Source organism: Drosophila montana, unplaced genomic scaffold (genome assembly GCF_035044405.1).
Source record: "Drosophila montana isolate Dmon_TW-CO22-7 unplaced genomic scaffold, ASM3504440v1 contig_3848_1, whole genome shotgun sequence".
NCBI lineage: Eukaryota > Metazoa > Arthropoda > Insecta > Diptera > Drosophilidae > Drosophila > Drosophila montana.
In genome coordinates this window covers 4001134-4020962 of record NW_026998720.1, presented here as the reverse complement: position 1 = coordinate 4020962, position 19829 = coordinate 4001134, and the positions used below count along the sequence as shown (strand labels likewise).

Below are 19829 nucleotides of genomic sequence, written 5' to 3'. Positions count from 1 at the left end.
GAAGGAGACAGCTCCCACCCCATAGAGTATAAATATTCTTGATCAACAGCCGACTTGATACACCATGATACACCGTCTAATTGTTTCTATTTTTTTTAATAGGTCCGTCTTTTTGTTGCAGGCATTACATCTGTCGGAGCCGACCGGATCGGACCATATATCCCATATAGCGTCCTTAGTAACGATTGGTCGAAAACTAGGTTATCGTATGAATTTTGTTTTTGTTTCTCAAGAAATCTTAACCGATTCCGGCATTTAATAGTTTAACTATGATCCAAGTCATATCAAGATCGCACTACTATGTTATATAGCTCTATAGAAAAAATCGGTCAATAATGTTAGGGAATGCCAAATTATTCTGTTTTCCAAGATATTTGCATCAAACTTTGTGTTTACGAGCTTCGCCTAACTCACATATCCGCCAAACCGTTAAGCAAATGTTTACAAGGGTATTTAATCGTCGACGTGCCGAAGATTTCCTACTTTCTCGTTTTGTTTATGTTCAAAAAGAATAATCACTAAATGTTTTTAACAAAAGATTAATTATTTAAAAAAATAATAAATCTATTATCTCTCTACAGATAATTTCATCATCCAGCTCTCATATGCGAATTCTTTCTAGATAATAACTAATTGCTTCTTTAGATGATTATCTAACCTATTTAAGTATATTAATGTCTATAATAAAGTAGATATTCTATTATTTTTAATACCTAATTAAAAACTCAGCGAGACACCCGATATGTTTTTATTTATTTTCATATATTTTGTAACTTAATGCGAAACTTATTGCAATTTGTATGTTTTGTTTTTTTAACTAGCTGTCTAAACTCTCTCTCTCTCTCTCTCACTCCCTCTCGCTGTCTGTCTGCCTCTCGCTAATTGACCCAGGTGGTGGGTTTGCCCTCCACCCGGTAGCCATTGTAGGCCGCAGCTGCGGATGAGGCAGCTGCCGCCAGCTCGGATCTTCGGCTTGGCTCGCTGGCCCAATACGAGGGCGCCACCTCATACGATTGCATCATTTTGTTGCTGTTCTTGATGGCCGACAGGATGAGCAAGAATATGGCCAGTTTGCCCACCAATATGGACTTGACCAGCAGCAGCTTCAGCTTGGTAACCAAAAACGGCACAATCGCCGACTGGATGAGAAAGGGCAATATGAACAGCGGCAGCACCTTGGTGATCATATCGTACTTCTTGCCACGACCTAGGATTTAAATGCAACTGTTCAACATGGCTGTTATCATGCAATAATCTCTTGCGGACTCACCCTCCTCGCTGTTGTCCGTGGTCAGCCAGCGATCGCCGATGATCTCCCTGAGGTTCTCACCATCCAGTTTGACGCGCACAATGTGATTACTCATGTCCAGGCTGACATTGAGACCGGGTCCCACATGGTAGTGCTCCACGTTATCGGATGTGGCCTCCTCAGCCAAACTGGGCTCTGCTTCGAGCAGCTGCTCTTCCAGCCTCTTGTTGCTGTTGTTGTTGTTGTTGTTGTTGTTGTTGTTGTTGTTGCTATTGTTGCGATTCTTGCGTTTGCGCTTGCGCCGCTTCTTGCCGCCCGCCGTCTCATTCTCATCATAGATGGGCGTCTCGGTCTGTGCCTCCAGCAGCGCCTCCGCATTTGCCTCGTTGCGCAGCTCCTGCGCGAGTGCATCATCAATTTCCAGCTGCTGATGCTGCTGCTGCTCCAGCTCCTGGTACTCGACTGCCTCTGTGGCAGCCTCCGCCTCATTGTTGGCCAGCTGTGCCGTACTCACGCGTTCCCGCAGTCGCTTTCTGTACTCACTCGTCGTCTTGTTTCCCAGATAGGTGCTCTTGTAGTTCTTATAGATGCCCATATAAATGTGCGAGTTCTTCTTTAACGCCTGCTTATCCTCCGGCTCATAGCTGCTGGCCAAGCCGCGTGCTCCCTCCGTGGCGGCCTCCTCTGGCATAGGGCTGTTTGCCTCGCTGGTGTCCTGGCTACTGGCAAAGCTGGCGCACAGCGCACAAAACATTAGGAGATTCAGTAAGCGGCTCATCTTTGGCGCATGTCACTTGCTCTTAAGGAAAACTGTGTGCACACCACGCGCTGGCCAGCCACAGAATGTGGCACGATCGACGTGCAACATGCATTTTATCAACTCAGTGGCAGCAGCTGCAGCTGCAGTCGCTGTCGCTGTCGCAGTCGCAGTCGTAGTTGCAGTTGCAACTGCAGCCTCCGCAGCGAGGAAAGCCAAGACCAGATCTGGCTACATTCTGCTGGAATTGGCATTGGAATTGGGCACAGCCAGCTTTAGACGGTGTCACTGCAACGGTGGCAACAAGCTGCCGCATGTGTCTATCCAAGAATGAGACGCGCTGCGCCTGTTCTGAATCTTCCTCAATTAAATTGTGTTCAAAACATTGTCGGACTCTCGCGCTGCGAACATGAAAAATAATTGGAGCAGGCCTGCAATTTCTCATTGAGCTCCAGCATTGATTTCTTTTAGCTGTTATTGCCGCGCCCCCTGCACTCAACCGCCGCTCAGGCTATTAGCCATAAATAATATGAAAACGTTAAGTAGTCTGAGCTGGTCTCTGGTCTGGACCATGGTAACGGTCGCTCGTGTAATTCTTTGGCCATAACCAGAGACAATTAGCTCTGACGGCTATAGCATGAGAAAGTTGTTGACAGAATTGGTTGTTTGGCCAATGCCCTGCTTCTTCTTCTCCTTCGCCGATTCTTCTTCATCTTCTTCTCCTGAAATTGCTCTGGTTGAGCTAGGAGCGGGTGTCTTGCTTAGACCACAACAGAATTGGAAATCCAGGCTAGAAAGTAAATTCTGTAGCGCGAAAAATCCGCTTAACACATTTGGTCTTTCCACTAACTACTTTCACATAACTGATGCCGTTTATTGAAACCCGTTGTAAAACAATTCTGAGTCATTTTTCAACTTCATTTGCATAAATGTAAAACCGAATTTGGTAGATAACTGTTTTCATGTAATATAATAGCTCTCGATACATATTGACAACTGGACTTGAATTTTGTATAATTAATTATTTTTATTTCCTGGACTTGGATTTATTCCTTGTATAAAACGTTTTTATGAAACTTGTTTGCTTACCATCCGATCGGCCTAAAACTCATTTTCAAAGATCTTTGTTCAAATTCATTTGAGTGGTGTTTCACACTTTTAAGAAAATCCATTCCCCCTTGGTGGAAATGGGGGTCAAAGATTTGGTGGGTGACGTCTCGCCCTCAAATTTATTTTCACGTATCTATATGAAAATTCATTTGAGACGTGTTTCACATTTTTCGCAAAATCTAAACTCTTTCGGTGGAGAATGCATTTCATAGTTTTTATTGGTGAATTTTAAGTTTGTTTGATTCCCGTCCGATCAGTTTCAAAATTATTTTCAAAGCTTTTTGAAAACATTGAATTTATAACATACGTGCCACGGGCAAGGCCGGGTTATACCAGCTAGTAGAAATATAAAATTGTAATATTTTTTTTAAAGTTGTTATCCTTTTCTAGTCTAGACCGCTCTATGATAACAGAATAAATTGCAAGCAATGCACCTTAAAATTTGTAAAAATTCTCTTTCTTTATTAGGCCAGACAGGCAACACGTTTTTAGGGCTCAACAGTGCATAATGAAAGTGAATTGCGGACTTGAACAATGCCTACGATAAGTATGTACACACATATAGTATACGTATGTATATATATTTATCAATGAGAAGCCGTTAGAGACGACGTAGGTTAAATGCGTAAAAATTAATATGCATTGCCTCATTGTCAATTAGCTGATAAATCAATATTGTTCAGCGAAAAAACAAAAGAAGAAATGAAAGCGAATGGTTCCGCCCATTTGTGGGCGCTGCCCTCAATATATAGACACGCGTCGTGAAAGAATGCCCATGTCGAAGTCTTCAAATCCGAGCTCCAAGTGCAACATGGCAGCAGAGGCAAGCCAAAAGCAAACTCCGACGCTTGCACCTTAAAGGGCACGCAGTTGCCACCGCCATCGCCACCGCCGTGGTGCACAGTGAAAATCATCACCAGCTTTATGCATATTCAAAAAATGTATACAAAAAAAATGTTAGGGACAATCCTACTAAAGCCCGACTAGAAGATATCTTGTAACAAGCGCTGAGCTGCCTTAACATATGTTCTTAAATATAGTTCAACTTGCAGAAGAATTAAAATATTCCTTATGTATGTACCCTATTTCAGCAACCACCTGCTACATTTGGTGTCTATGCTCAAAAATGCTAATTTAAAAACCGATACTAATCGATAGTGTAAAAACGGAGCGAGTTATCGATCTGTGCAGATAGCCAGATCGATGCTTATCTAGAGTCAATATACTTTACTAGCTAGCATTCCCCGGCGTTACCCGTGGACAATTTATTGCATCACATTTTGTATATAACTTTTTCATCCATACAATTTCAGCCTATGTTAACCACCGAATTTTTAAATTTAGTTTGAAGCTAATTGAAGTATGAACCGAATATTGGCAGCAACATTTTCTGCCCATTTTAGACCAATGGTGTAAAGCTTAAAGCTAAAAAAAAACATTCGTTTATACCGATAGGGGGTGGATTTTGCAAAAAGTGTGAAACACGTCTGAATTAACGTTTACAAAAATGGATCAGTTGATGAACAGACAAGCAGATGGAATAGGGTGACGTAGGGCTTTGAAAATAAGTTTAAATGCGAACGTACGAAACTTAAGAATTTGCCCAAAAGCTCTTTTATCTACAGTTTTCACCGAGAAGGAGTAGACTTGGTCAATCGGATGGCAAACAACAAATTTCATGTTACCTTTTCCGCAATTTTTACTTACTTTGAGGTAGAATTCAACAAAATCGCTCCTAAGCGTTTAGGTTTTCATATAGGTTGCCTCCTATTGTTTGTTACATACCTTTGAACGAAACTGGTATACACTCTTTAATGGATGGCAGGGTATACCAAAAAAGTGACCAGTTGTCAGATTGGGCATCGAGCGAGGCATTCTTCAAAGCAGCGGCACGATTTGGTTGTTTTGGCGCACGTTCGTGCGACGTCCGGCTGTCGAATTTCAAGTAGCCCCAGCAGCGAGTGGCCAAGACCTACGCCCTGATAAAAGCCAATGTCAATTTGGACAGCACATTCAATTGTCAGACAGTGTTGGAGCAGTGTACAGTGGACACGGGCCGCAACTCAAAGCAAACGGATTAAACGAAGGATTAAAGAGTCTCAACGAAATGGCTGCCGCTCAGAAAATCGCCCTCATGCTACTCGGTCTGTGCCTGGTGTGCGATGTGGTGCTGTGCCAGCAGCAGGCCAACAACGACTCGGATGTGGCCGGTCAGTAATTAGCATGGAGCTTTAACTGACTAACCAAAGCTAACCAGATTTTGTTATATTCCAACAGAGAGCCGCACTTTTGGCCATCATTTTCTGCGTCGCATTAGCTTTGCCCTGGTGCCGGGCGCCTTTGTTGTGGGCGTCATAACCACATTGCTGGCCGCTTTGACAGTGGTCTCCATAAAGGGTCTGGGCGTCGGTGTCATACTGCTCGTGCTGGCCATTGGCCAGATGCTGTCCCGAGCCCTGCCCGTGCAAGCCGCTGCCGCGTATGCCGCAGCGCCCGCTCCCGTGCCCATTGTCTACTCGCACTCGCACTCACAACAGCCCGTCTGGCTGGAGAAGGAGTGGTAACAGATGGAGGCGTGTCGAAGGATTTAGCGAGCTGGTAGCAGGCCACAAAGTATACCTCAGCGAGCGTGCAACCAAATAATAATTTAAGTCTAGTTTAAATTATTTATTTACAACGTTTATTTAATACACAACGCAATTATTTAACGCAACGAACGGCTCATCAATCAAATCAAATATTTATACATTTGAGTTATTTTTTAAATTCTTTTTCTTCTGCTTGATTTTCATGAAAAGTGAAATTTTGATGGGCTGCTCATTTGGTATGCAGCTCAGGAGCTAGCCACGATTTACGGTTCTTTCGCTGGCTCTTCCGCTGCGACGGCTCCAGTTTTGGAAACGTGCGTATAGAAAGTACTCCCCGTCCCCCCACTTGTCTCAAATGCAGCTAAAAATGGGTCGCAGATAGCAGAAAATCGATACAAAAATAATTATTGAATTTCTCTAGTACTTAGATCTCATTATGGACACCGTCTAATTAATGAACTCTCACTTGATTGGCAGTCACTTAATTAAGGCGCTGCCAATCTGAACGAGCCAATTGTCAACCAGTTTAAGTCCGGCTACAATTTGTTCCACTTTGCGACAATTTCAAATTTCTAAACGCTAGCAACTCCCCTCCTGACTGATTGATATACGCTCGTGGCTGCCTTTAGCTAAGTGGCTAACATAGTTGGCTGATAAGATAAGGCTGCGCCAAGAGTGTGCCACAAAATCGAAACATGCTTTAAATAACAATCATTAAATTGTGTGATAATCTAGTTGATTTTTCGGCTCATGACATTGAAATTTGTGCGACCAACAATTGGGGCGGCCATAAATAAGTCAGCCAAATGGGCCAACAAGCCGATGCCGATGCCGATGCCAAAGTCAATGCCAAAGCAAAAAGCCAGCGGCAGCAGCCGATTTGACCCGCTAAACTAAATCTGAGCGCTGAGCTCGAGCAAACCAGTTGGCCAGACGAAAGCGGCAGCTGATCAAGAGAGCTGGACAGGATTGGTGGCGACTCCGATCTGGGCGCTGCATTCAGTTCAAAGCTGTTGCTGCTCTCGTGCAGTTGTGCCCAGATCGAGATTAAAAGTTGGCTTAAAACGAAAAATATCTTAAAATGCGCGCTACATTAACTGCTGTGCATATCCTGCTGGGAGTTGGTCTCGTGCAGGCTATAGACTGGGTAAAAAATAATTTAACAGACATATAAATAATAAATTACTAAAAATAATTGTCTAACTAAAAGGGACAGTTCGGGTGGTCAAAGAATACCCTGACAAGCAGATAGCCGACATGATAATTATTTATATAGTGGTGTTCAGGTCCAACAAAATTTACGACCGATTGTTGTTATAGAAACAAAATGATATAGTGGTATATATATTGTGAAGATCATATAGATTTCTTAGAATCAAGATTAGGCTCTTAATTACTACATTCGATTAGAGTATAAATAAAAAGAAAGCTGACCTTTTAAACAAGAAAACTAAAGTTCAGCAAGTATAAACTATAGCAGCTATAGAATATATATATACAGTATAATTTGCTTAGCTGCCTCGAGTACTTTGCACAGGCATTAGAGGCAGCTATCCTAAAACGGCAGTTAACTTAATTTATTTTTTTTCCTAAAAGTGAATCGATTTCATAGTAACCTCGACTTTTTTAAGTTGCACTGAATTCTATTTATCATAGATCATAGATGGCGCAGTTAACTTACATGGTATTCATAGAAATTGGCATAAAATTACTGCCTATGGAGGCGCTCTTGCATGTCTTTTGTTTATGCATTTAGGTTATTTTATACCCTTTTAGAAATGTGTAACGCATAGAAGGAGACATCTCTGACCCCAAAAGTTGATATATTCAGATAGATCAGCAATAACAGCCAAGTTGATATAACAATGTCCGTCTGTCCATGCGTCCGTCTGTCCCTGTCTATGAGAACTAGTCTCTTAAAACTTTACATAGGCCCGTCTTTCTGTTGCCGGCATTACATGTGTCGGAACCGACCGGATCAGACCACTATTTCATATAGCTGCCATAGGACTTGCGCCGAGTCTTATCAAGATCGCACTACAATGTTATATGGCTCTATAGTAAAAATCGTTTTGTATGCAAAATATTCTGTTTTCCATGATCCCAGTGATTTGCAACACCGTAAGCCAAACTGTCTACAAGCTTATTACATTTTCGGCGTGCCGAAGATATTCTTACTTTCCCGCTTATATCTAATCTTGCCGAGAGTTGCTTTGTTTATTGTGTCTCATAATAATTTCATTTAGTACATAATAACAGCCCATAAAGTACTTAATCAGTTGTGTTTTTGAGGATTTTGTTCTTTTTCTGTTTAACTAAATTAAACTCCGAAATTACAATCTGCAACTTGTGTTTAATATATAGGCAGCTTTTTATCAGAATCGATATATGTACTATTGATAAGTTTTCTTTTGTATGAAAACCTTATTGTTTTTCAAATATGAACATTTTTGCAGCTACGAGCCTGACAGAACACATATACAGTATAATTTGCTTAGCTGCATCAATAAGATAGCTGCCTGAAATTTTCTTTTCGCTGCAATAAAAGCGCGTTAAGTGCATCTAAACTTAACAGCCTTTTGCAGGAGCTTTATAGCCATTTATAGCTATTTATAGCCGTTTGTAGCGGGTTTTAGCAGAATTTTAGTAGTACTGCATACTTTCGTGCTGTCTACATAATACGTTTTTGAAATTAAAATTAAAATTGAAATATCCCGGGTACCATATGTCCGATTTCGAAATGATATACCTCTTTCTTCTCGTACGGATCCCGACTATCGATTGACACCAAAAAATCTGAATTCTAAGAAATGGCCCAATTTGAGAAAAACTACTATGTTTTTTGCAAAAATTACGATGTTGACTGAAAATGGCTGTGACCATGAGTCGAACGAGACCAATCTTTCCAAGATCGGGGCTTATTTGGCCGAGATACAGCGATTTAAAAAACGCGAAAAAATGCCGTTATAATTTTGAATATTTTTCGTTTTTTTCCGGCTAAAAATGGTCAGATTTTGGAAAGTTATACCTTTTTGAACTCGAACTGATCTCTGGAATCGACTTGCAACCACGTTTTATGATTTTGTTAACTTTTTTGTTACTTATGCTAACTTATGCTACACACACACACACTAGCGCACCGCTTAATTTTAATGTTAAATACTTTGCAGCGCGCGTTTAAAACCTGTGATGCCACAAATTCAAATTGCGTGACACGAAACTATGGCTCTTCCATACCGATGCGCATCTACGAGTGTCTGCATGAGAGCAGCATGTTGCGCTGCACCAAGTTGTTTGTGCTGCAGAAACTTGAGGAGCGCAAACAGCTGCCACAGACGGGCAATATGACCAGAGATTTTATGGATCAGTTCTTTGGCCAGGAAACGCAGCTGGGCAGCCTGATAACGCAAAAGTATCAGGAAATGTCGGAGAAGGAGTTGAACCAGCGTCTGGTGCAGAACTTTCAGCGCTTCTTCAAGAATCGCGACATCAAGCTGCACTTTCTGCCCGGCATGCTGGTCAAGATTGTGCCTAGCAAAGAGAACAAGCTCAAATTTAGCCTAAAGAAGGGTGAGTTTCAGCCCTAAGAGAGTTTCTGCCGCTGACAATGTCTGTGTCTTCTAGCCATCAAATCCCGATTGGGTCGCGCACGCCGACGCGACACCGAGGAGCTGCAGCTGAATCTTATGAATCTGCCTTCCATGGCCGGCGGCGTTGGCGGCACCAGCGCCAGCGTGGAGGCATACGAGCCAGAGCCGGAGGGTGACTCCAAGCAGCAGGGCGGCTTGGGTGCCGGCATTCATGCGGGCGAGGGCGGCGGCGGTGGTGGACTGCTCAATAAGCGCAAGAAGAAGCAATCCTATAAGACAACAATGTTGCAGGTGGCTGTGCCCATACTGGTGCTGCCCGCCATACTCCTGGCCAGCCTGTTGCCGTTTGTCCTGCCCACACTCAAAATGGCCACAATCCTATCGCTCTTCATGAACAACGGCGCCTTTTTGGCCGCCATGCTCTATGCCTACGCCTCGGCCTCTGCCTCCAGCGCGAGCAACCAGCCGCAGCACATCAGCTATGGCTATACCGATGGCTTTCACTGATCCAAAAATGTAATTTAGTTTTATGTGTTGTATGATTCCAATGCTCTTCCAATAAAGGCTGTCTCTTGTCCTATGACTTTAGTTAACTTAGCTGCATCGTTTTTTTGGCGAACCAAGCCGGTTCGAGTCAAGAATTTCAATTTTCTTGACCCTGAAACTCGAATCGCGAAAAAGAAAAATAAATAAATGCTGTGCGAAGCGAACATTATTTTTCTATAATTTACTTAAGTGCTTATAATGTTTGGACATTCAAAAAAGTTTGGATATTGAAAATAGTTTTGATTATTTTTTTTAATTTTTAAAAGCCTTAACGTTATTTAAGGTAACATTTATTATAGTATTATTATATTAGGAAGAGGAAAAAAATTTAATTTAATTAAAAAAAGGAAATGAACCCAGTTTTAAGGCCAAATATGGATGGGCAAAGGGTCCATGTTTTTGGCATACAATCTACAAATTGACAATTAATCAATAATTAATTTGGCTTAAACGTGAATTTCAATTGTCTCAATTATCTTAACAATTATAATTTCGATCGGACCTCTATAGCATACAACTAGCCGACTTACTAATTTAGTAGCTTTCTTTAAAAAATGAATAATAATATGTTTTGAAAGGTATGTACGTTTAAAATAGATAGAAATAGGTTCAAAAGGAGCCGCACATAATTTAATTTTAATTATAAACAGCTAAATTCTTTGGTTGGGAAGCAACATTAATAGTTAATAATAATCAAATTACATATAAAACTCATGTTCTACTACTATCATCCTAGCGCAAATTCCGCTAACATCTAGAGTTGAGATTATATAAGAAAATATTGTGATAATTAAAATTGTTATAAATCTAACCTATATACTAAAATCCATATAAGGAGTATACCCAAGCACGGCAAAGACAAATTGTTTTTAATCAAAGCAAAGGCGGAACAAATTTTATATACAGGTTAGTAAGAGTGGCTCAATCAAAAAATAATATTCAAAACGGAATTGTTTTAACAGCTTGCGCAAACTTTAAAAAATTGTTAAATACAAATTTATGGCTAGAATGTTAATTAAATTATAAAATTTAGGTTTTTGTTTAATTATTTATTTATGTTAAGTCCAACACACAGTTGAATATTTTTGCGTCAGTTCTAAAAATACATTTTCTAAAACTCAATAAGACCTTTAAATGATAAATATGCGAGTTTTAGTTTTTTTTTTTTGCGCAGCTCATTAAAAATGTATGGGTGCACGCGCGTCTAAAGCAACAACACAAAGACAACTAGTTTTATAAACAACAGCAACAACAACAACATTAGCAATAACTACAACAATGACAACAAAAACAACAACAATGACACTTAAGCTATTGGTACTTCCCAATCAACCAAAAAGAAACCACGAACAAGGTTCAAGCAAAACCTGAAAAAAAAAAAATTATTAATAATAATTATAATGCCTGCCTAATGCGATTCTAACTGTAATACATAAGCAGCAGAGTGCACGACCAGCAGATACCCTTCATTTTTTAAAGCTCAGCTGTTTTCTGCAGCTGCTTTGCCTTGGTAAAATCTCAATCTTGAATATTTTCTACATGTATGATTCCTTAATTATTTAATTGATGGCACAAACAGATGTAATTAAAATATAAGTATTTTCAAATTTTTAATTTAAGTATGAAGACTTCCATAAAATAAAATATCTTTTATCTGTGTATACTTCTACTGTAAGTTAGAGACCAATCTGGATGTCTACAGCTTTTTTAATAGATAGATGGATATGCTCACAAATCGATTATCGATTCTCGACAAACGAGGAGGTTATCTAAGGAGCTATCGATTTTGAAACAGATGTGACTCTACTCTTCATGCTGTTCTGGGATTCACATAAGGGGATCTTAGGGATCTTTACCATTTGACCACCTAGTACAGGGCTCTTTGAAGAAAATATTCTTAGAGTTTCCTGTAAATGTGCAAAAAGAAAACCGTTTTATTTCATTGCCAGACTGTGCCTAAATCCCGTGACTAAGTGTAACACGAAAGACAGCGTTATATATATTTTTTTTTTTTGATATTTTTTCTTTTTTTGGAATTTTAGCGATTTGTTTTTCGAATTTTGTTCTTCTACAATTGTTGTGATTAAATATACAATAGTCTTAATGCTTAATATCCTACACACCTAATAACTAAAAACAATTTACACTCTCCAATCGAGAATTACGAGACTTAATAGGTAAACCTTATTAAGTACAGTTAACTCTAGAACCTCTTGCGTCATTAAAACATATATGTTACAATATTTATAGGGTCAAGTGCTCATCATAGAACAATATTTGTATGTAATAAAGTGGTAAAAAAAACCGTTAAAAAAGAGCTGCTTTTGTTAGTTGTTTTTTGTTTTTTTACAAATTTGGACTTATCTCGAATATGTTCCGGTTTGTTTGTTGTTTTGTTTTTGTTTTTTTTTGGAATTGAAGCCATTTCTTTCATTGCGCCCGATGCGCTGCTGAGCCGCATAAACAGTTCGACTTGAAGCGGACTCTCTGGTGAAATTTGTTGTAAGCTTGTAACCAACACCATGTTTGGGGCATGGACAATTATATGAATATTATTGTGAAATGTTAAAAGTCCCAATTTTCAAAACCATTGAGAGGCACGCATAATTATCAATTTGTTAGGGGCATTTAACGCATCAGAGACGCAATCATTAACATTTTTTTATTCTAATCCTGTTTACTCTCTAGGACACTGTTCACAATTGAGGCGCCTTTGCGATCCTCCTCGCTGATGTCTTTATCATCCCAGCCCCAGATGACATTCTCCTCCAGATCATGATCCAAATGCATCACCAGCTCATTTGTGGGCACTTCGCTGCTGTTATTATTATTGGCATCCAGCATGGCGGCAATGTGGGTGCCATCGCCGGTGCGCATGACCCTCTTATAGACCATTTCCTTGGAGACGAACTTCAGATCATAGGCTTGGCCTATATTGAGAGAATATTGTGGCATAAGATCGCTAGGCTTAATACGGCTTGGCCAATTACTTACCTATCTTGGCCATCAGATCGATAAAGGCCGTGGTCCAGTTGCCGTTGTAGGTGCCCAGCTCAGCTGCTTTGTAGTCCCAGGGGAAGACATGATGATAGTTATGCCAGCCCTCGCCGAAGGTGATGTTTGAGACCAGTCTGGAGTTGACGGAGCTAATGTTCACATCGTACGGCTTCATGCCGTAGAAATGGGCCGCACTGTTCACCAGCCAGGTGCCGTGCAGAGACAGGCAATAGCGCAGCATGGAGCAGCTGAAGAAGCACACCTTCAACGAGGAGCCCATCAGATAGTATGGCAACAGCATGGGCAGAACAAAACAGCAAATTGGCATCACAACAAAATAGTATCTAATAGTTGGGTGTGATAGAAGGAAACAAGAGAGAGAGAGAGAGAGAGAGAGAGAGAGAGAGAGAGAGAGAGAAAGTTAGAATCCTGCACATTCAAACTTAGCCGGCAGCTGGAGCTCACTTCTTCTGGAACATCACAACGGGATCGGCCTCAATGTCGCTCATATCAATCTGTTTGCCCTTGCTGCCAACATCGGGATGCTTCTTGCACATCAGCCAGCCCATGTGGGCAAAGAAGAAGCCGCGTCGCGAATTGTGTGGATCGGCATTTGTATCGGTGAACTTGTGATGCACGCGATGATCCCGCGTCCATTCCCAGATGCTGTTCTGGAAGGCCAACGACTGGCACAGCATCAGAAAGATTCGCAGTGGCATCTTCGCCTTGTAGGCCTTGTGCGACCACAACCGATGCACGCCGGCGGTTATGCCCAAGCCGCCCAAGAACGTGAACAGATAAACTGGAATAGACAGAACAACCAATTAGTGGTCTAGTTGACCTGCATGACCGGCTAACAGGCTCAGCGGCCACTCACTGGGCAGTATCTCGAGGTAAGCGCCCTCGGCTGGTATCAAATAGAGTCCATACAGTGCCATCGAGTGCAAGATTATGAAGAGCACTATGTTGTGATACACAATTTGGGCCTTGAAGGGCTTTGCCGCTGCTGCCTGCTTTGCATCCGTTTGGGGAGTGGCAGCTGGCACAGGGCTTGCCAGCTTGGCGGGCGCTGCCTTTACAGGTGCAGCTGCGGTCGTTGTTGTTGTTGTTGTTGACATCTTGTTGTTGTTGGTGTCGGCAATGGCCGTCTCGGCCAAAATGAAGGTGCTGCCTATTATGTTCGGTGCCATCTGCAAAAGATCAAACAGCGAACAGCTCAGTATTTATGGTGGTCTGTATGTTTACGGAATAGAAATGAATCATCTACATAGTTTGCTTCCTTATTAATGGCCTGTCAGAGCCAGTTGTTGACAGCTCTATTATGTATTCGCGTGTGTGTATGTGTGTGTGTGCAGCTTTCAGATGCAAAGCAGCCTCATTTGCTATGCGGAGCATGTTTCTTGGCTTTCTTCATAAATGGCAACCCACAGGCCCACCCCCCACCATGCCTACAACCTGCCACCCGCCTTAGAGCCGCTCGGCTAATTATGGACCAGCTTAACTCAGCTGCCTCATTACCAACGACCTTCGGTAGTTGAGCTACTTGAGCTGCTACTCAAAAAACCGATACAAAGTCAAGCCAAAAAGCGAACCGGAAGCAAATCGACACAAATTGAAAACAAAGAGCAACGCATAAGAAATGAATAAAATAAAAAAAATAAAACAGCAACATTTAAGCACAATTCTGTTGGCTTCAACGAGCAATCAATAATCCATTTCGAATTGAATTAGTTTCTATAGCAAAAAACCATCTTTCATAAACTCATATTAATATGCATATCATCTACATAAACGAAATGCGTACAATTTAAATGTAAATTACCTTGGGGTAGGTAAGCTAACTAAACTAAGTGCTAGCTACAAATTCCATTAGAATTCGTTATTGTAATGAATTCGTTTTTAATTAGTACTCGGCCGTGAGGCACATTTGTTATTAGGCAAAACAATGCAAAGTTCAGCTTTAATTAGACATTGCGCATACGCCACGTGGTGTTCGATTCGATACCTGACACCTTCGCACCACACTCGAGCTATCTTCGCAACAACAGCAAAAAGCAGGCACCGAGATTGTGACGTCTTTTGTGCTGCACGGCATGTTGCATTTGCTTGGCTTGGCTGCATCTGAGGCACTTGGCCCAAAGCACTTGGCCACTTAAATATTCAAGACTCGCTGACATTGGCCGTGTGAGAATTTGTTGTTAAAATTGAATTGATAATTGCAGTTGCAATGTGTGCCGCGCGCAGCATGCAACATGGCCAGCTGCAGCCAGCTACCCGACTTGTTCTCAAGTGCTTGTGTGATTTTGGGCTTAAACGCTTGACTGGCTTGTTGCCTGGCTGGCTGGCTGGCTGGCTGGTTGGCCAGGGGAGCTAGAGGAGAGTTAGAGGGGAGGCATCTGGCATTGGCAGACAGTTGGCAGCTTCTTTAGAATCGACAACCGGTTGACCTCATAGCATATGCATGCTGTTTATAGCCACATTTGAAACGCGAAAAATTGTTCTTATTTGATTTTGTTTTTTTGTTTTTTCTCAACTGAAACTCGTGCCCAGTTTTCAAGTCAATAACTCGACACGGCTCCAATGTCAAGTTAAAGCCGCAGCCACTTAATCGCAAATTGAATTACAGGTGCGCAAAAGCCAACAATTGAATATTTCGCCAAAATAAAAAACAAATACCAAAAAACCCTTGACATTGAAAAACAGAAGCGTTTCGGTTTTACATTTACGAAAAATTACATACGCAATTATGCATACGCAATGATTACAATTTTCTTGGCTACAGATATACCATATATATATTTATACTTATATATATATATATATTTTTTTTTTTTGTACAAGACCCAAGGTAAGCAGTCACCTGCAACTTTGGCCTGTGCCATTTGCAACTTCGCAGCCAATGCGAATTAATTAATTAAATTAACAATATCATGCAGCAGGGTCAGCGAGTGCATCGGCCAGACAAAGTCTGAATTTGAATGCCTACCTCGAAGAGTGGGTTCTAGAAGAGAACGCAGCTTGCCATTGACTGACATGCGCTGTGCGGCATATTATCAATATATTTATATGCGAACGAAACAAGTTTCGGGCAATATCAATGCCAATAATATGTTAAGAAGTTGGCCAACCTTGTTTCAATCTGAGATGAGGCACATCGCAAGCAGCCATCCTTACCGGAATTATTAGCATAGTTAAATAACCAAGAACAGATTACCTATTCAAAAAACTGCTTTTGTTTGGTTTATATACATATATCTGACTGTATGCATAAATATAATATTATATATATATATATATAAATATATTTGATACATGCTTTGGGATCAAGGTTCTAGCTTGTGACAACAAGTTTGGCCACAAACCTGAGGTTTGCGCTTGAGTTGCGGCTCGTATTTTGCTTTTCTTTTTTTCTGGGTTGAGGTTTATAAATCAATGGATCGTATTAATAGGTATTTGGCTACTTTTGCATTTGCACAGCAACCAAAAATCACGTTGCAGCCACAATGGCAATAATAATAATAAATCTTAGAGCCACGCTCAATGTGCTGAATGTATCTGTATCTGTAGCTGTAGCTGTAGCTGTATCTGTATCTGTAGCTGTATCTATATCTTTCGATATGACTGTGTGCATACGTCCATTGATCGATTTGCTTAGCGGACGCAACTTACGACACCTTTGGCATAGCAATCGGCGACTGTGACCAGTCACAGTTGGGGAGTGGAACGTGACTTTAGCCGGCCACTGTTCTATATGCATGGTCAGCTCTAATGTCTTTATAGCTATGCCCAGATCGCATTATGCGTGGCATCAATATTCATTATACACGGACCGATACTATATGCCATACGCTGGGCTTGTGTCGCATTCATAAATACGGCGTGCGCAAAAGAAATTGAATTTCAAAAATGAAATATTTTAAAAGGGGCCGCCCCAGAACAATCGCGCAATTGCTCATTGCGTATACGACCCGTTGTCCCCCCCGCTGACCCCTTTATATATCGTGCGTTTGATATGAAAAATAGGTGCTCATCTGCATAATTTATAGAATTCCATTCGGACTTTAGCTACGCTTTTTTAAGGCTAGCATAATTTTTGTTATTAATGCTACGTGATTGCTCACTTATTAATTTATTAATTATTTGATTCTCTTTCTTAACGCGTAATCCGCGCTCCATAGTTGTCATCTTTGCTCGGCGATTTCCTATTTGTGGATGATTCACAAAACAATTTGTTGCTCGAAATCGATTCGCTTGATTCGAATTTGTTTATTGAAATTAAGTTTTTGTTTTACGTTTTTTTGTGTTGCGACTGATTGTGAAACTTCTTTGATAGCTTCTTGACGCGTTTTATGATTCTTCTTCTTCTATTTTGTTTTATTGTTACTTCCGCAAATATTTTAAGAAGCGCAGCCAATTATAAGGAAATAAATGCTTATGCTTAAATTTATGCATAAATTTAATATTTCCGTTTAACCTTTTGTTCTGCTGCTTAAATATTGTTTAAAGAGCAAACATTTCAGCTAATTTTATATGTTTATAAAACTCAACTCGAATAAATTAAAAAAAAAGAAACAAATTTTCATTTTTTGTTTGGTTTCGATATGTAAAATCCTTTTGTTGCATTAGAATTGTTCTAATATTTCTGCATTGTGCATACACTCACCTTTGTTGTACTCGATTAGAGATATGTATGTATATGTTAATATATATGTTTATATATATTTGATGCACAGGTAAATTCCGTTCGTGTTGAAGAGCTCCTTCGCTTAAAGATTATTTGCTTTTCAATTATCACCAAACACCAATTATGAGTTACGAGCTACGCACTCAATAGTTCGTTAAGCATCCCTATAAGGATGTTCGATATTTGTTTATATGGCTACACACACGGCACATCCACGATCCGCAAAGAATGCACGGCGTATGATAGTACGGCACGACTCGCAGAGCGTTTTTAAGCTAGGCTAGTTCAAAATTGATTTATATATATATATTTGTATATATATTCGCACACACCCGATCTACCACAGCGAAGTCGAAGAGCTGAGAGTTCGGCTTTGGTGCTCCGATGCTGACGAACAACAGTGCCTCAAATAGTTAACAACACCGAATTTTAAAGCCGATTTTTATGAACAATCGGCCATCCGCTCGGCTCGGCTCTGTCTACGGCTCGTTGGCAATTCTTGGGCTGTGACGAACGTTGTCTCTGGGATCGGGGCAGCGGTTGCGTTGGCTCGCTTATGTGATTTTTTTTTCATTTTTATTTTTATTTTTGTTTTTGTTTTTTTTTTTCATTTTGGCTTAATGCCCGACGCGTGGCTGAGGCTGATTTTGGGCAAAATATTAAGTAAACCGATTTAGATAAAAGCGGCTAAGTAAATGGTATGTAACCGCAATTGAGTTTTCGTGAAAAACAGTTGTTGTTGCGGGTGGAGCGGGCCAGAAGCCGTGAACCGTCATGAAATTAGCATTTAGCCATGCACTCGACGTCTCGTCTATTTGGCCGAACTCACGTAGGCCTCTTCAGGCCCGGACTCTCACGTCAGAGTTGCCCAACAACATATTTTTTTTCGTTTTTTTTTTGTGGACTCTTCTTATCTGCTCGCTGCGACTTTGGCTTACTCAACAGGGTCGGCAATTTCGGTTTCGGTTTCAGTTTTAGCTGCAGGTCATGCACTATCCACCTATCGGTCAAGTTGAGCGCGTTGGCTGCTTAACTTGTTTTAGCTGTCATTTGCCGTATTTCATTTACTTTTTATGCATATGCATACCAACTAGCTAATAGCAGCATTTGACGCTTCAAATTCTTGATTTACTTCAATTTTATGTGGCACACATGTATTTGCGCATCTATGCGATTGCCGTCTCTCATGAAAGCGGGCGCGTGTTGGACTCAAACAACCTATTCTAATTTTAAAGACTATGTTTAATTTTCAATATGTTTTATGCCTTGAATATACACACATATAATGTGCTGCAGGTTTTCTTTAAGTATGCAATATAATTTTAATAGAACTCTGATCTTTGTATAAATTACTAGAGAATTGTATGTAACATCGATTTATTAATTATTTTTTATATTTTATTTTAATATTGTTATTATTATCTAAGTATTATTATTATTTTTTATTAATTATTTCTATTTTTGTTGTTATCTCATTTTTGCTTAGTTATTATTACTATTTATATTATTATTTCACAATTGTGGACTTATTTTGACTTAATTATTATTTTTATATTATTATTGTGATTTTAATAATACTTATTTTTAAAAGTATTATAGTATGTATTATTACTATCAATATTAATTTTTAATGTATTATTGTTCGGATTATTAATATTATTTGTATATTTTATTTTTTATTGTTTTATTGTTATTATTGCTATCTAATTTTAGCTTGGTTATCATTATTATTATTGATTTATTATTGTTATTTTATTATATTTTTTGTTTTCCTGCTTAACTTTGTTATCTTAAGTTGGCTTAATACTTAGTTTTATTTTATTTATATTACTGTAAGTTTTTATCATTTATTATTTTAATCTAATTTTCATTCAATTTTGGCCTGATTCTTATTTTTATTGTTTTTTTATTATTAATTCATTTATTAATATTTTAAATGTTTTTTTATTATTATTATTTGTTGTTAGTGCACTAAAGACGGTTGCCGAGATGCAGCCAAAGTATATCGGAGAAATATTCAACTTTTTATTTTAATAAATTAAGACTGGACCTCGAGCCCCCAAATAAAATATTTAAAACGGAAAGGTCTCCAAAATTAAGTTAATTAATTTACATTATTGTATTTATAATTTAATTAATTTCTATCTTATGATTATTATCTAATTTTTTCTTAAATCATAAATCTGACCACACCCATTCCTTCTCAAGAAGGCGAGGACTCCTCTTGAGCGGACAAATTTACTCGATGGTTATATTATTATTTATATTTATTGTTATTGTAATTTTTCATTTTTATTTAAATACAAAC

The 19829-nt window shown here is 39.7% G+C and overlaps 4 protein-coding genes across 4 annotated transcripts; 2 read left to right on the top strand and 2 right to left on the bottom strand.

Annotated features, from left to right (window-relative positions):
- Positions 1 to 842: 842 nt before the first annotated feature.
- Positions 843 to 2027, bottom strand: Osi22 (Osiris 22). Its single transcript, XM_064696821.1, has 2 exons — positions 1271 to 2027; positions 843 to 1207 (listed from the first exon to the last, which is right to left on the bottom strand). Exons 1-2 carry the CDS (start codon positions 2025 to 2027, stop codon positions 879 to 881), a joined length of 1086 nt encoding a protein of 361 aa, XP_064552891.1. The 3' UTR covers positions 843 to 878.
- A 3120-nt stretch (positions 2028 to 5147) lies between these two features.
- Positions 5148 to 5788, top strand: apn (apnoia). The gene is made up of 2 exons (XM_064697004.1): positions 5148 to 5326; positions 5394 to 5788. Exons 1-2 carry the CDS (start codon positions 5224 to 5226, stop codon positions 5678 to 5680), a joined length of 390 nt encoding a protein of 129 aa, XP_064553074.1. The 5' UTR covers positions 5148 to 5223; the 3' UTR covers positions 5681 to 5788.
- A 997-nt stretch (positions 5789 to 6785) lies between these two features.
- LOC135438493 (uncharacterized) lies at positions 6786 to 9801 on the top strand. The gene is made up of 3 exons (XM_064696820.1): positions 6786 to 6851; positions 8875 to 9274; positions 9329 to 9801. Exons 1-3 carry the CDS (start codon positions 6786 to 6788, stop codon positions 9799 to 9801), a joined length of 939 nt encoding a protein of 312 aa, XP_064552890.1.
- Positions 9802 to 12157: 2356 nt separating this feature from the next.
- LOC135438297 (acyl-CoA Delta-9 desaturase) lies at positions 12158 to 17898 on the bottom strand. Its single transcript, XM_064696569.1, has 5 exons — positions 17501 to 17898; positions 13715 to 14027; positions 13303 to 13639; positions 12835 to 13181; positions 12158 to 12770 (listed from the first exon to the last, which is right to left on the bottom strand). The coding sequence occupies exons 2-5, from the start codon at positions 14025 to 14027 to the stop codon at positions 12508 to 12510; spliced, it is 1260 nt and encodes a 419-aa protein (XP_064552639.1). The 5' UTR covers positions 17501 to 17898; the 3' UTR covers positions 12158 to 12507.
- Between the last annotated feature and the right edge of the window lie 1931 nt (positions 17899 to 19829).

Coding starts and splice junctions, on each gene's coding strand:
- LOC135438493 (XM_064696820.1), top strand. CDS start 6,786: ATGCGCGCTACATTAACTGCTGTGCATATCCTGCTGGGAGTTGGTCTC. Junction 6,852..8,874: donor TCGTGCAGGCTATAGACTGG/GTAAAAAATAAT, acceptor AATACTTTGCAG/CGCGCGTTTAAAACCTGTGA. Junction 9,275..9,328: donor CAAATTTAGCCTAAAGAAGG/GTGAGTTTCAGC, acceptor TGTGTCTTCTAG/CCATCAAATCCCGATTGGGT.
- Osi22 (XM_064696821.1), bottom strand. CDS start 2,027: ATGAGCCGCTTACTGAATCTCCTAATGTTTTGTGCGCTGTGCGCCAGC. Junction 1,208..1,270: donor CACGGACAACAGCGAGGAGG/GTGAGTCCGCAA, acceptor TTTAAATCCTAG/GTCGTGGCAAGAAGTACGAT.
- apn (XM_064697004.1), top strand. CDS start 5,224: ATGGCTGCCGCTCAGAAAATCGCCCTCATGCTACTCGGTCTGTGCCTG. Junction 5,327..5,393: donor CAACGACTCGGATGTGGCCG/GTCAGTAATTAG, acceptor ATATTCCAACAG/AGAGCCGCACTTTTGGCCAT.
- LOC135438297 (XM_064696569.1), bottom strand. CDS start 14,027: ATGGCACCGAACATAATAGGCAGCACCTTCATTTTGGCCGAGACGGCC. Junction 13,640..13,714: donor TTACCTCGAGATACTGCCCA/GTGAGTGGCCGC, acceptor TGTCTATTCCAG/TTTATCTGTTCACGTTCTTG. Junction 13,182..13,302: donor GTTGTGATGTTCCAGAAGAA/GTGAGCTCCAGC, acceptor CCCAACTATTAG/ATACTATTTTGTTGTGATGC.